At 39.7% G+C, this 14,007-nt stretch overlaps 1 protein-coding gene and 1 long non-coding RNA gene across 8 annotated transcripts in view; one reads left to right on the top strand and one right to left on the bottom strand.

Annotated features, from left to right (window-relative positions):
* The window catches only part of LOC125500320, a 36,816-nt gene extending 27,772 nt beyond the window's left edge, over positions 1–9,044 (top strand). The window contains exons 1-5 of one of the 2 annotated variants that reach the window (XR_007277638.1): positions 1,952–2,469; positions 4,511–4,657; positions 4,795–4,911; positions 7,973–8,115; positions 8,888–9,044. This is a non-coding gene — a long non-coding RNA (uncharacterized LOC125500320). Of the gene's footprint in view, positions 1–1,951; positions 2,470–4,510; positions 4,658–4,794; positions 4,912–7,972; positions 8,116–8,887 lie in introns of those variants that run through there. The other variant, XR_007277639.1, reaches the window with a different exon arrangement.
* LOC112694887 (UDP-N-acetylglucosamine--peptide N-acetylglucosaminyltransferase 110 kDa subunit) overlaps positions 1–14,007 on the bottom strand; it is a 57,622-nt gene that overhangs the window by 39,827 nt on the left and 3,788 nt on the right. For all 6 annotated transcript variants that reach the window (XM_048652815.1, XM_048652813.1, XM_048652814.1 and 3 more), the window contains 3 exons: positions 13,628–13,871; positions 13,450–13,518; positions 9,472–9,668 (listed from right to left, as the gene is read on the bottom strand). In XM_048652815.1, coding sequence (XP_048508772.1) covers positions 9,472–9,668; positions 13,450–13,518; positions 13,628–13,871 — 510 coding nt within the window. The remainder of the gene's footprint in view (positions 1–9,471; positions 9,669–13,449; positions 13,519–13,627; positions 13,872–14,007) is intronic.

Genomic DNA, 14,007 nt, shown 5'->3' with positions numbered 1-14,007 from the left:
CCTCCTTACGGTCACCCCTTCCGACGGATTCTCTTAATCATAAAAATGGCGTGGCGTATATATTGGATTTATCGACGTGGAAAAACCAAAAAAAGGAACATAAAAAAATCGAATAAAAGTGGGACCATCGAAAAGGAAACCCTTCGCTTTTCTTCTTCGCGGCACTTTGTTACACATATCTTGTTTGTTTTCCGGTCTGCATTGATCGGGTATAAATGTAATTGTAGCTATCGAGTTAGAAAATCTTGTAAGATTTTTCACGTGGCAACCTTGACAAACAAATAATAAAACTTGGCCAAATTCTTCGGACGGCAAAAAAGAAAGAAAGCAGAAGAAAAAAGGGGGTGGGAAAAATAGAAGAGAAAGAAAGTAAGGAATTCGGTGTTGCAGTCCGGAAGGGGTGAACCATATCCACACGGCCTACCGGCCATAAATCGTCACGATTTGGGGCTCGGGGGTACTTTTAACGTTGCGCTTAATTAAAAACGAGAGGTAGGTACCTTTGACCTCTGGATTTATTCGCCCTGCGCCTACATACGCTTGGATATATCGAGAAAATTAAAGGCTTATAGACGAGGAATTTAAATTACAGGGGATGAACTTGTAACGTATGTAACTGGTGTAAAGTGTCGCGAATTCCGACCTTCGCCGTGCGACGCCGCACCTGTTTCTCTCCCTTGACTGCTGTGCGCGACGTCGAGGTAAAGTTCAAAATTTTCCCCACGCCTGCGAGAAGCGGAAGGGAACGTAGAGTAAAAAAAAAAATAAATAAAAAGAAGAAAACCAAAAACGAAAAGGGAGAAAATCTGCGCGGAACCCTGTTCGCTACTTCCACGAGTTATAAATTCTGCAACAGCAGAATGTCTTTTCCCCGGAGAGATCGGATGACGCTATACACGAACGTAAAGTGCAAAATACGAGGTCACTTTGAACTATTGTTCGTTGAAAATTTATGTACGTATTTTTTTCGGGTATTTTATATCCTCTCGGCACAATTGTACCGCAGGTGAATTTCGTTTCTAAGTACAACGTACGTATCGCGATATCGCATTATAATTATTTTTTTCTTCCGAAATGATACAACTATAAAGTAATTCTAGCCACAACGCCGATTGTATATTTATACAGGTGGATAATCGGCACGGAATGTTTCCCGGACGAGTTGAGAATTTCAATCGAATGATACGAGAAATTATCCAGCAAAAGTTTTACAATCGGACGAAAATTTTTCTCTTTAAATTACGATATAAGTTACAGTTTAAATCATAGAGTGAAAAACGATCGATTCACCTTAAAGAGATTTAATTAATTAATTTTTTTTCATCATCCCAAAGAACTAATTATACAAAGAATTAATCCATTACAGTTTATATTAAAATAACGAAACCATAATTGTAAATTCCATATTCCACATAAATTCAAAAAAAGAGTGTTGTAATGTTTTTTTTTTTTCTTCAAATGTGCTTAAGTTCAGGAATATAGGAGACGAAAGGTCAACCGTTTGAAACTGAAATTATACGGGAGAAAACTTTTTCATAATTCAGCCTAACAACTACACACACCTATAGCTGCGTAGAGAAATAATTTTATTTCATATTTATGCCATGAAATTACTTTTCACGGAGAGTCTGACTTTTTTTTTTACTCTCGACCAACACTGGCAGCGGAATAGAATATTTCTGCTCGAATGTACGTACAGGACTAATTTTGCAACATTTCTTTTTTCGCCCGCCTGTATATTTCCCTCAAGGATATTTTTATACTATAAACATAGCTGGATTGCAGGGGTCGTTCGAAGATTAAATGCAATATAAAAAGACGAGTAAAGAGATAAAAGAAAAGTCCGGGGAATTTTCCGTAGAGTCAAGATACGAATTTTCTGTTTTCTTTACTCTGTTTTCTCTTACTTCTCATTTTGGCTAAATTTTGATAAACTGTCGGGCAACTGCGAGCTCCCAACGGGCATGAAATAAAAAAGCCACGTAGAGAAAAGCTGCAGTTATGGAACGCCCGGTTATAATTTCGCACAGACTTTAAAATTATCGCCCACTGTATATAATCGAAGCGACAATTGATCAAACTGTGCAATGGTTTCATCGCATTCTATTTCTGTAAACAAATAAAATGAGAATGAAAAAAACAAAGAAAACAAGAACTTCGATCGATTTTGTAATTCATAAATAAAATAACTAGAGCACGTAACTTTTTACCTCGACAATTTCTATTTTCTGCGCCGATGGAAACTTGAGCGGAAAAAAAGAAAAAAAAAAACTTAGACACGCTATTTTTTTATCGGCATAAATTTGCAGAAAGAAAAATATCAAGGTTAATCGTGCGGGGAGACGGTGTCGGAAATATTCCGCACACATGCATATGATTCCAAGCAGCAAAAAAGACTATGATAAATATCACGTGTAGTTCACGTAGGTATACATCATATAGGTACAAATCTAATCGGATATCTCGCAGGTACATGTAGATGCTACGTATATTTTACGGCGGTTTTCCACGATCATTTTTTCTTTCACCTATTTTTCTCCGAACCCTTACATTTTTTATAAACGAAAAATTGCCCCTCTTCCAGAGCGTTCCACAAGGTTTGAAAAAAACCTGAATACGGGTGAAGGTTTTTATGCGCATCTCCTTTCAAGGCTTCATGCATTACAGATAGATCTCCGTGTACAGCGTTATATATATAATAATATCCGCTTTCAAAAGCCTTATTTCCGTCTACAGCATATAATACAACCATCGTGGCTTTGGAGCTGAGAATTTTCATTTTTTTATCGCTCTTTTCTTTTTCTTAACATAATACTTCTTCATCTCGTCTTATATATCCGTTTGATATAAACCGCAGGCAGCAAAAAAAAAAACTTAATATCGATATTACATAACCACCCTGCTCCCCCAAATTATTTCCACTAGATTAATAAATTTCTCATCCGCATATACAGCAATACTTTTTACGCTCCAGAAACCCGTATATCGTTTATATGTGGGGCATTCCTCGTCAAACGGACCACTATTTCCAAAATATTTTTTGAAGCAATCTATCTATAAAATTGATAGAGTTATCGCTGATTGTTCACATTTTGGAGCAGAAAAAATCGAGATATCTCGATGAGAAAAATTCGTAGCTCAGTTTGGTCAACGGATTCGTGTCCCTAGGGTCAAATTACGTTGAAAAAGTGTCTTGCGATTGATTTTTAAAATAATCTTTGGCCCAAACATCGAAAAAATTCAAAGGGGTACTCCTTGAAAATTTCCAATTTTTGGCCAAAATTTTTTATTGTATAAAATTGATCGTATGGCACTTTTCTTACGTATTTTGGCCGCAGGAATCCGAATCTGAAAGAAAAATTGATCTATCTCTAAAATTGACCGAGTTATCGCCAATTTTCAGCTTTTCGGGGTCAAAAATAAAAAATTGATTTTATAGTTTACATTAATGTAATTTGAGCCCAGGAATCCGAATCTGGAAGAAAAATTGATCTATCTGCAAAAATGACCGAGTTATCGCCGAATTATCGCATTTTTTGGCATAAATTTCAGGATATCTCGAAGGGAAAAAATCGTAGCTCAATTTGGACAACGGATTCGTGTTTCTGAGGTCAAAATACATAAGAAAAGTGCCATACGATCAATTTTAAAAAATAAAAATTTTTGGTCAAAATTTGAGATTTTTCCAAGGGGTACCCCTTACGATTTTTTCAAATTTTGACCAAAAATTTTTATTTTTAAAAATTGATGGTATGGCACTTTTCTTATGTATTTTGACCTCAGAAACACGAATCCGTTGTCCAAATTGAGCTACGATTTTTTCCCTTCGAGATATCCTCAAATTTATGCCAAAAAATGCGAAAAAATGGGGATAACTCGGTCATTTTCCCAGATAGATCAATTTTTCTTCCGGATTCGGATTTCTGAGCTCAAATTACATTAGGATAGACTAAAAAATAAATTTTTTATTTTTGACCCCGAAAAGCTGAAAATTGGCGATAACTCGGTCAATTTTAGAGATAGATCGATTTTTCTTCCAGATTTGGATTCCTGAGATCAAAATACGTAAGAAAAGCATATTAAACCCAATTAAAAGAATGATTTATTTGTTGCTCAAAAATCGAATTTTTTTTTAATTCTTTAAGAGTAATCTCACGTATAATCAGCTCAGGAATTCAAATCTGAAAGCCAAAATCATCTACTCATGCAATCGATCGAGTAATCATCGATTATTCGCTGTTGGGAGCAGAAAAATTACAAGACATATCGAGTGGTTTCAGTCGTGGCCCCACTTTGATTCGTCGCATGGGTCAAAATATTCGAATTTCTCAATTCAGCAGCAAACCCGAGCTTACAACTGGAGTCAGGTAGCCACGGGCGCGCGGTTTGTTGTGAGGCGTCACCTCTGCTCAGCCCTGAAGGTGACGTCTCACAACAAAGCGCTACGCTGCTGGCTACGCTTAGGTGTAGTTCCACTACGGTGAGAAATTGAAAATAATTTTTATTCCAGCAGACGAAGACGATTAGGTCGAGGATGACTCGAGGATGGATTAACGGTACTTTTAGTTTGAAGACGTTGGATGTTTTATCTTTTCGTTTTTTCAACGAATAACATTTGAGAATTTCGCTGTAACTACAGGTGGAACGAAACAAAGAGGTACTTTTCTAAACTTTGTAAAAAGTTTCCTCATCGCGCCTCTCGTATTGTACGATGAAAGCTTTATAGTTCGTAGAGTACAGTCGCAATGCATGTTTAAGTGGAAAATTATACATCGCGAAACGAAACTCTTTTAGCTTTTCCTCGCTGCGGAGAACTCTCAACTCAACAACGCTGGAAGCAAAAGGCACAGGCAAAAGCACCGGCAGAGGCATAAGCAAGCGCATCGCCATTAGACGGGTAATTTCCGAGAGGTTGGTTATTAGAGACTCGTCCTCATTTTCCCACGGGCACGGCCTTGACACAAACACCGACGATATATTTTCCGAAGAAGTGACGGCCGAGGGGAGAAGATAATGCAATAATAAATGGAGTTGTTATCACGCGTTTCTCCGCGAACCGTATAAATCCGAAGAAATTGTCTCGTCGAGGGAAAAATTAAACTGCAACTTTCGTCCGTGCGATAGAATGTTTGTTTTTTTTTATCCTAACCGACAGTTTTGGCTGCAGTTTAGAGAAAGGAGAATGGAACGTGGTTTATAATAAGGCATCCGAAGACCGGGGTGGAGCCTGACGAGGATAATTTTAACCGCTTCGAGGGCCTAACTTTTCTAATTTTCAAGGACCTGCAGGAAGAGACGACCCCGGATACCGTAAACTTCCTTACAATCTCGGTATATTCGGCTCGACTAACTTCTCGCCCTTCATTGGTTTTCAGCTGGTAAACCAGCCGAATATATTCTCCCTTCACGCGGTTCGTATAAATCATCCCTAAACGGATGAGGCTGCAAAGGATTTTCGTATATAAGGAGCGCGGGCTACATCCATCCATCCGAGCTTTAACCACAGCTCCGGTTACCCCGTCGTCTGTTTCGCGTGTACAGTATATTACATACCGACGTATAAGTATATCGTACAAACTCCCCGTATTATCCCCAAGTTATTCCGCATCAGGATCATCTCGCAGGTTCGACGCACCCGACCTCAAGGGTATACATCTCGTGGGTGTGGCTTTCCTCTTGACAAAGAGACGCTCGTATTTCATGGAAAATACCCGTACGAAACTCGTCGATTATTGGGCGATATCGTCGTGAGATTGTTGCGATTCAATTATTCGCCGCGTCCCGAACAGCGATCGATGTCCACGGAAACCTTCGTAATTCAACGTCGAATTATTTGGGGAAAATTTGACGCAAGGGAAACGGTAGACACCCCTTTCTAGGCTTACGCCTGTTTCCAGTTCGGAGGAAGTTGGATGGAATTTTGCCAGCTAATGTTCCTCCCGTCCGCCTCGAGGGCTCTCCTCTCTGGTCTTTGCCACCGTTTCGTTGCTGTTGCGTTGCTCTCCACCTCGTAAATATATTAGATACCCGCTACTCCCTTGGACCCCAACTTATACCGCGCCAAAAGTGCTCCTCGCCCCTTGGTTCGTTGGCTAATAGCCCCTTCGGTGTATATCGGTATGGGTGTAACAGGTATGCACTCGAAGATTCTCGTGGGGGAGGAAAAATGAACTTCTAACAGGTCATATAGACGAGCGACGCGTCGTCGTCACCCTTAGACGGATCGTTTCCATCGAAACTTGGAACCGATTGTTTTTTTTTTTTTTATTCGCCATGCGCGAATAAATTTTCGCAAACTTGTACAATGCCCTGGCAATTTACTGCCATGTCACGAAAATACTAGAAAAATACAGACAGGAAGAGAGAGAGAGAAAGAGAAACCGCGTAAGGGGGTTGTTGACGGTAATAAAAGGTTCGAACTAGATATACATATATACCATGTACGAGTCTATGCACGTATATAGAATGAGTTATGTACGTAAGTTGGAAGTATAAGAGGAACAAAGTTTTGCCTGTGAAATTTTCGTAATATCTCCTCCTCCCCCGCAGCATCTGCGACCCGGAGAACTGAGAAGGAGATCGGCGTTATTGATTCGAGAGTATCGCCCTTGCTACGACTCTGCTGGGTCATAAGCGTAGATGGTAAGCTGCACGGAGTACAGAGCCGTTCGAAGTTAGTAACGACTTGTTACTCTCTGCGAAACGAGGGTTGAAAAAATATGAGCGAAAATACACATTCGTCGGAATTTTCGTACGACTCGCCGCGACGACATGTCTCCAGAAAAATAGAAAGAATGAAAATAAACGTTGTCGCAAAATTTGCACACGTTCTCGTTCATTTTTCGTCGCTGAGTCAACGAAGCATTTTCGCGAGTGAGTCGTTGCGTCTTCGATTCGTCGTTTGTGAATCACCCGGTACATCGGCGAACCGGCGACCACCGTCGCGACGACGACGCTTCTCTCCACCAGCTTTAGCTTTGAGTACAAGGGACGAGAAGAGGAGGCGGTCGTGGAATATCCCTTCATCGTTTCTCAACCCTCTTCGTCTCCTCCCCAAAACTTTCTCCTCTTCCGAAGCGATATATATTCGCTCCGGTCTGATTGCGAGCTATTTTAAAATCTACCAGAATTTTTGGACGATCTACGTAACATCCACGCACCTGAAGCGTTCGATTAATGTCGCAAAAAATTCCAAACAGTAAACGGAAGCAACTCACAATTAAATACCCGCCGTTCAATATCATCGCAGAACCCCGAAATATCCGTAACAGAATTTCAATCTCGTTTGATCTCGGTCATATAAACTCGAGTGCTTCGGCTTTTCCAATAAACCTGAACTGAGCGTATTATGTAGGTACCTATACAGATATACGAGACTCGGGGTACTTTACGCTACGTAGTACAGCGATTGACAAACTGTACGTCCCTCCGGACGGAGAGAAAGGGAGATGAAAAGAGCGAGAGAGAGAAAACCACCCCTAACTGCGCTATAAAATCGGAAACGTATGCACATTCGATCGTTCGAGAAATTATTCCTTTCTTTTTTTTGGGGTGGGGAATAATTCTCGGAGGAGTGAAATTATTATTAGAGATATACGAGGAGATATACTAACTCAGGGCTTAATATTTTTCTTCCATTTTTTTTTTTTTTGTTCTTATTTATATTCTTTTATTCAATCCACAGACCACAGGCGCCGGTACGATGGTCGATTGACTGCACGCGATATGATATTGAACCGTTATAAGTGTATAAGATATTTGCTGCGAGAACCGTCGCCTCGTGTTTCCAACGTAATCCGAAAGAGTTGAAGCTTAGAATGTTGATCTCGCGGTTTTGATATCTTCACAGATATTTCTACAGCGTCATACAGGGTGACGATAAAATTCAGATAAGAATTCCAGGTCCCTCGAAATTTAAATATCTAACCAATAGAAACGCATTGATATCAACTGAAGATTTTTCAATTTTCAGATTACTTCAACAACCCTGCATTAAAATTGTGCTGCGCGAAAGAGTATACAAGCTTCCAGAGATAAGAAGACTGTGTGCTGAGTATAAAATTATACATATGGGCATGTGGAATATATTCATGAAGAGACCAGGTTTGACGAAAGGTAAATTCGTCGTCACGGTTTATGAAGTTATTTTACTTCCCTGCCATTTTCCTTTCCTGCACGTCGCTCTCGTGTCGCGTAGTATTCGTGATTTCCCGATTGTTATTTCATTGCCCCGAGTTTATGCCGCGCATATCTAGCTGTGTACCTGCGTGTATTTTATGAAATGGGCTTCCGGAATACGCCGACTGAATAATTCATCGGCTATTCCAGTTTTTTTCTCTATAGAGATTATTTCGCCAATTCTCCTTGGAGTAATTGAACGGAAGTGTTTGTGGAAAAATAGAAAAAAAAAAAAATATAATCCGAAAAATCTAGCCCCAATCGATCCATTTTACTATTGAGGATTTCTGGTTCACACCGATCTTGACTCTGTTTTGTATTCCATATGCGATCCTCGCGACTTTAGAATCCGCAATGCAACGACAGCCCCATCAAATTTACACGATTCGCATTACAACAGACCTGAAATAAAATACCGCAGTCCCGTCGGATTACGTTTACTTTTCATTATTCCGACCATGCGTCGTAGATACATGTAACACGGAGTCTACGAGGACCTCCGAAGTTTTTTTGCGGTTGTACAGTTGTAAAAAAAGTGAAAAAAAACAGAACTAAATGTAACAGAGACATCACGTGTCTGGAGAACGTTACAAATTCCATGCACGATAGCGGGAAAGTCCGTCGACAGCTCCTTGAAAATTGTCTCTCAAAAAGAAGCTTGTAGGTATACCTGATATTTATCTTTTCTTCACTTCTTCCTCTGTTCTAGGGTTGCGTGATACGTTTATCCGTCGCATTTTTCTCCACGAGAGAAAGTCCGTCGATGATCCTCCGACACGACACAATTGTTGCCTGCTTTTACCTCAGACTCCAAAAACATTTTTGCGACTTACTTTCACCACTTGAAATTGACACGACCGCAAATTCTGTCACGCGATATGTTGTTGCGGATACAGCATTTAGAATTTCGTCAGTTGAATTTTATTCATACCAATGCAATTTGTTACCTGCTTATTCTAGATTCTTATTCAATTCGGAGATAATTTGCCAGTCGCGAATAAAAATCGCGACGGCGCATAAACAGAAATTCTCTTCATTCCTTCCTAAGCGGATTTCGAGTTCCCCTATTTTGTAGTTTATTCGAAAAATTTGCATTGATATATTTCATGAGATTTAAAAGTCTCTGAAATTCAGTCTGTAGAGGCGCGATTGTATTCATGAATACAAAACTGCTAGATGTGGATGAAAGACAACAAGTTTCACAAGTTTCACACAAATCGCCACGCAATTGATTTCGTTGAAAGAAAAAGTTTCTTTCTACGGTTGTATTGGAAAAACTGAACAACTTCTTACCTGTCAAATATCCTCGCCTCCTTCAATACGTTTCCCAGATTGATGTAGGCGTCCAAAAAATTGGGATCCAGAGCAACGGCCTTCTCGAAATGGTGTATGGCGAGCCATATTTCTCCCTGAGCATTGAAAACGCATCCAAGATTGCTCCACGCAACGGCAAAGTCTGGTCGTGTTTCTATGGCCTTCAGGTAGCATGCCTAAAGTCAAAGAGCACGATGTGAGTGAACGATATTCGCGATTCAGACATGGATGCGCCGCGCAATTGCCCAACCTCTCTCTGCCGCGCAGCAGCTTCCGTATCGAACTGGCCAAAAGTCATGAATTTTGTCAAATTAAACGGCCGAGCAAAATACTGTAAGCACGCAGCCACCGTGCGAGGATTTATTTACACTCTACCGAGGCTTGTCGATGCAGAAGATGTTCGAGATTCACCGTGGCTTTATGGTTTCAGATATGCTCGACCGGATCCTGAAGTTCAAGAGAACCTCCTCACCCCCTCAAAGAAATTAGGTGAGACAAATCGGAGGAGAAACACCATCTGACAAAGGAACATTTGCGAGACTGACTGGTATAGAATTTTGGCTAGTACGAAACAGTTTAAGAAGCCTCAGAAAATCAATATCCCAATGATGAACACATTATGTATATGTTTTGACACAACTCTACACAAAGGAGGAGTAGCATCGCCACACGCGGTTCACACGCTTGGAACCTTCGAGGGTATAAGCAACCAAGGATTCGTTTGGTTAATTAATAAAATAAAATGGGTAAAAGACACGTGATAATAAATAAAAGTTTTTCCAGTGTCGCTAGCAGCGTTAACTCCAAGCGTGTCTCGCGATTGTGACAATTATATCTGTATTATTTATTATTCGAGTTGTGACTACAGGTCTAGACCAACCTAAAACAGAAATATGTTTCATTAGAAGTCTGCAATTCTCTGAAGAGGCAATGGTATAAGTGGTGACAAGTAATATCACACATGCCGACGGCTTGTTCAGAGAAACGAGAGGCTTTGTTGAAAACTACAAATGTTTCTATAAAAAAAGCTACAGAAATTAGTGAGAGGTATACAACGCGCTTGAAGCGTCATAGGGCGGTGCTGAAAATTCTCCGAAATGCGTCCGGTGGAATAATTGGCACCTTGACACTGATCAATTGGCATTTTATCATTGCGGTAGAAATTGGCGACGTGAATAGTGAATTTCAATTTTTCTATCATCGGCGACTCGTCATTACAGCCAATATTCGCTCTCAAAAATCGTGACACATTTGTTGGAAAATAAACTTAAATAGTAGCCCAATTGCAAGAGCACTAATTACGACAACACACGTTTAAATGAAGAAAATTTTGTGATACGTAAATCAAGTAAATCAAAAACTACTATCGAGTTGATAAATCATATGAAAAAAAATCATAGATCACAAGTGTGTTTAAAATTAATCTTGGGCTACGTTTCGATCAATTCTTAGCAATATTTCATCCACTTTTCCCGCCAAAATAATTCATCTAACACAATGACGCTTCAGAGTACAAGCATGAGTATGAGTCGCGCGCGCTGAGAGGTGGGCAGCATTAAAAACATTATAATCCGTGCCTAAAAATAAATAAAACAGGATTTTCAGTTGGCTCGGTCTCTAACGAGGTAAGGCTTCCTGACTGGACGTTTATGCGTGAATGGAACGAGACTGCCGGTACCCAAGTGAAGAGTTTTTAATAGATTTCTGAGCTTCCTACTACACTCCTTCATTCATTGCAATCCTTGATCGATGGTTTCAACTGTGTACCTTATTTGAGGCAACGACGAACGGACGTTGGCTTTGCCACATATCATTTGAGTGGAAGGATTCATAATGTTTGTATGAACCATCCTGAAGAATTCAGATAAACGAATGAGCGAAGAAAAATATTAGCAACCAGTCGACTCGAGTACAAAGCTTTGTCGATGGAATATTCGAGGATGGGATAGAGACCGGCCGCGGGAACTACTTTACCTTCAGTGTACCCTTCGGTAGGTTGATGGTAGGTATGGGTCGAAATCTCTCATAATAAACATAGACTGAGAGTGTGTTACTGAATAACCAGATTCAGATTTTCACCCTTTGACGAAGAAACCAGCACGGATACCGACCATTTGCATAGCTCCAATCTCCCCTCCTAGAGCTGTTCATTCCATCCACAACAACAAGACAGCTGCGTTAATCTCTTTTCACCACTACATTACCTCAACTTTTTAGTCGCTTAGTTGCATTAGCAACACAGTTTCGTGATACTCATCAGCCACGTGGATAAATTAATTCAACAGAAATAGGTTCTACAAAGACTTTTTGAACTCTAATATGTACCAATATTGTGCATAATGCATTTGCCAAGTTTGTCCCAATTATATTGATTTTACCAATGCACTTACTATCTTCGGAATTTGCAAAGTCACAGTGGTTGTTTATACTTTGAATGAATTTTGATCTCAAAACGGAATGAAAATATTCTTTGATTCATCAGATAACTGTTCTGTCCTTAATTCAGAACCTCTGGATTTTTAGTGAGCGAATGAAATGTGGCTGATCGAGAATGAAAGTGGAAGAATGAGACGCTAGTGAGTTCTTTGGAATGGCGATTAAAGTTGCAGAAAACGTCCCTTATTGCCGCAGCGCTCTGAGTTGAAATAGTATGTTCAAAAGGTCAAGTAAGTATTCTCAAAATGAACGTACGGTTCCTGTGACCGTTGCAATTGAAACGAAACATGAAACGTATTCGCACCAGTGAATCATACTTTCAATTCAGATCGCAGATCAGTTATCGAAGATCGCAAGCGCCGCGCCGCAGCAGATTACTTGACCAACACAACTGTATCTTGCATCACACATCTTCTCACGTTTATTTATGATCTTGTAAGAATACCTCGAGAGATATATTTTCTTCTTATAAATGTTGAAAAATAAAAAAAACATGTTTCAGTCGGTGATGCAAAAGTAGCCGATGAGTTACCTGATCAAGTATTCTCGCGCAAGTACAAGCAGCTGAAATCAACTACTGTATATAGATGAAAAAGCGCTGTACAAAAAAAAATAAATAAATTATGGAAACCAAATTCTAGGACACACTTACAAAGTACGCGCGCGCAAGCTGCTGACCCTATGTTGATGCTACACATTGATTCGATTACCTAGAATTTTATATTAATATCCGCTACAATGTCATGATAGGTCCTTCCATTCGGAATAATTAATAAGTAATACAGTAGCGACGTGATACACTTTGACAGGGTCAGCAAACGAATATTAAATTAATTGTTGTAACACCATTCTGAATGATCGTAAATAATGGCATTGCATCAATTTCGCGCATTGTTGATGTTGTTTCCGCGCCTCCTCCAACAACTTCACAAACCTAAACCCATCAACCATGTCTGACACAATAATGTTATCCGTTCAATTTGCGTCCACTGGTAATAAAAAGTATGCTAAATTTTCAAATAATCGTTAGGAATAAAAATTTGTTAATAATATTTTACTTTGTCAAACATGGTAAACCCAAAATTCCCAAAAGCAAGAGTACACAACAATATTTCGTCTGCAATCAAAACGTTAATGCTGAAACAAGACAATGGAAATAGTACATATTTTTATTTTGATAGCAGATCGCGCGCCGCGCAAAAATTTTTCAGCTTGACAAAAAAAGACAGCCTTCTGCATGAGCTACATACACAAACATTCGCTCTACACATTCCTCGGAACTACACTAGCCAGGACACACGACACACATATGGATTTGCACCACATTGAATGTACCAAAATCAAGGAAAGATGTTCTTAGCCACGAAAAAGCAAAATTCGTCAATTTAATAGTCTCGATATTTTATATGGAATGAAATTTTAAATAATCTTTGATACTTTTCAACAGAAGTACAGACACATATTGTGTATGACGTGTAGGATTAGTGTCTAAACTTACACAGGATTTGAACGTCAACTTACCTTGGCCTCGTCAAGTCTTGCTAATGCTTTCAAAAGATTACCAAGATCACTGCGCACACAGTAGAGATCCTGAAAGAAATCGGACAGATATGTTGAAAAGAACACGAGCATTTCAATAACAGTGAAAAGTGTTAAGAGAAAACCAATTCTCTGTCACTTTCTCAGAAGATATACTTACAGGATTATATTGTAAGGCAGTAACGTATGCCTGTACCGCCTGTTCCATATCACCAGCGGCAACGAGAGCAGCTGCCAGGTTGATGTAGCCATCGATGAAGTCTGGTTTCAGTCTGACGGCGTGACGATAGTTTTCTAAAGCCTCCTGCAGCTGACCGCGTTCTTTGAACACATTACCCAGGTTGCTGTATGCTTCAGCGAGTAACGGATTTTGCTTTATTGCTAGTGTGCTGAAGTGGGCTGACCTTAAAAACAGAAAGGTCCTGGCTCAATGAAATATTCCAACTTGGTACAAAAATGAGAAAAACAAAACCTAAGGATCTATAAGTTTTTCAAGGTATTGTCTAGAACATTAATTTGAAGTAGCCATGTAAAATACTG

This window comes from Athalia rosae, chromosome 3, assembly GCF_917208135.1.
Source record: "Athalia rosae chromosome 3, iyAthRosa1.1, whole genome shotgun sequence".
Classification (NCBI taxonomy): Eukaryota; Metazoa; Arthropoda; class Insecta; order Hymenoptera; family Athaliidae; genus Athalia; species Athalia rosae.
Note: the sequence above shows the minus strand (reverse complement) of the source record. Positions and strands in the feature narration are given on the sequence as shown.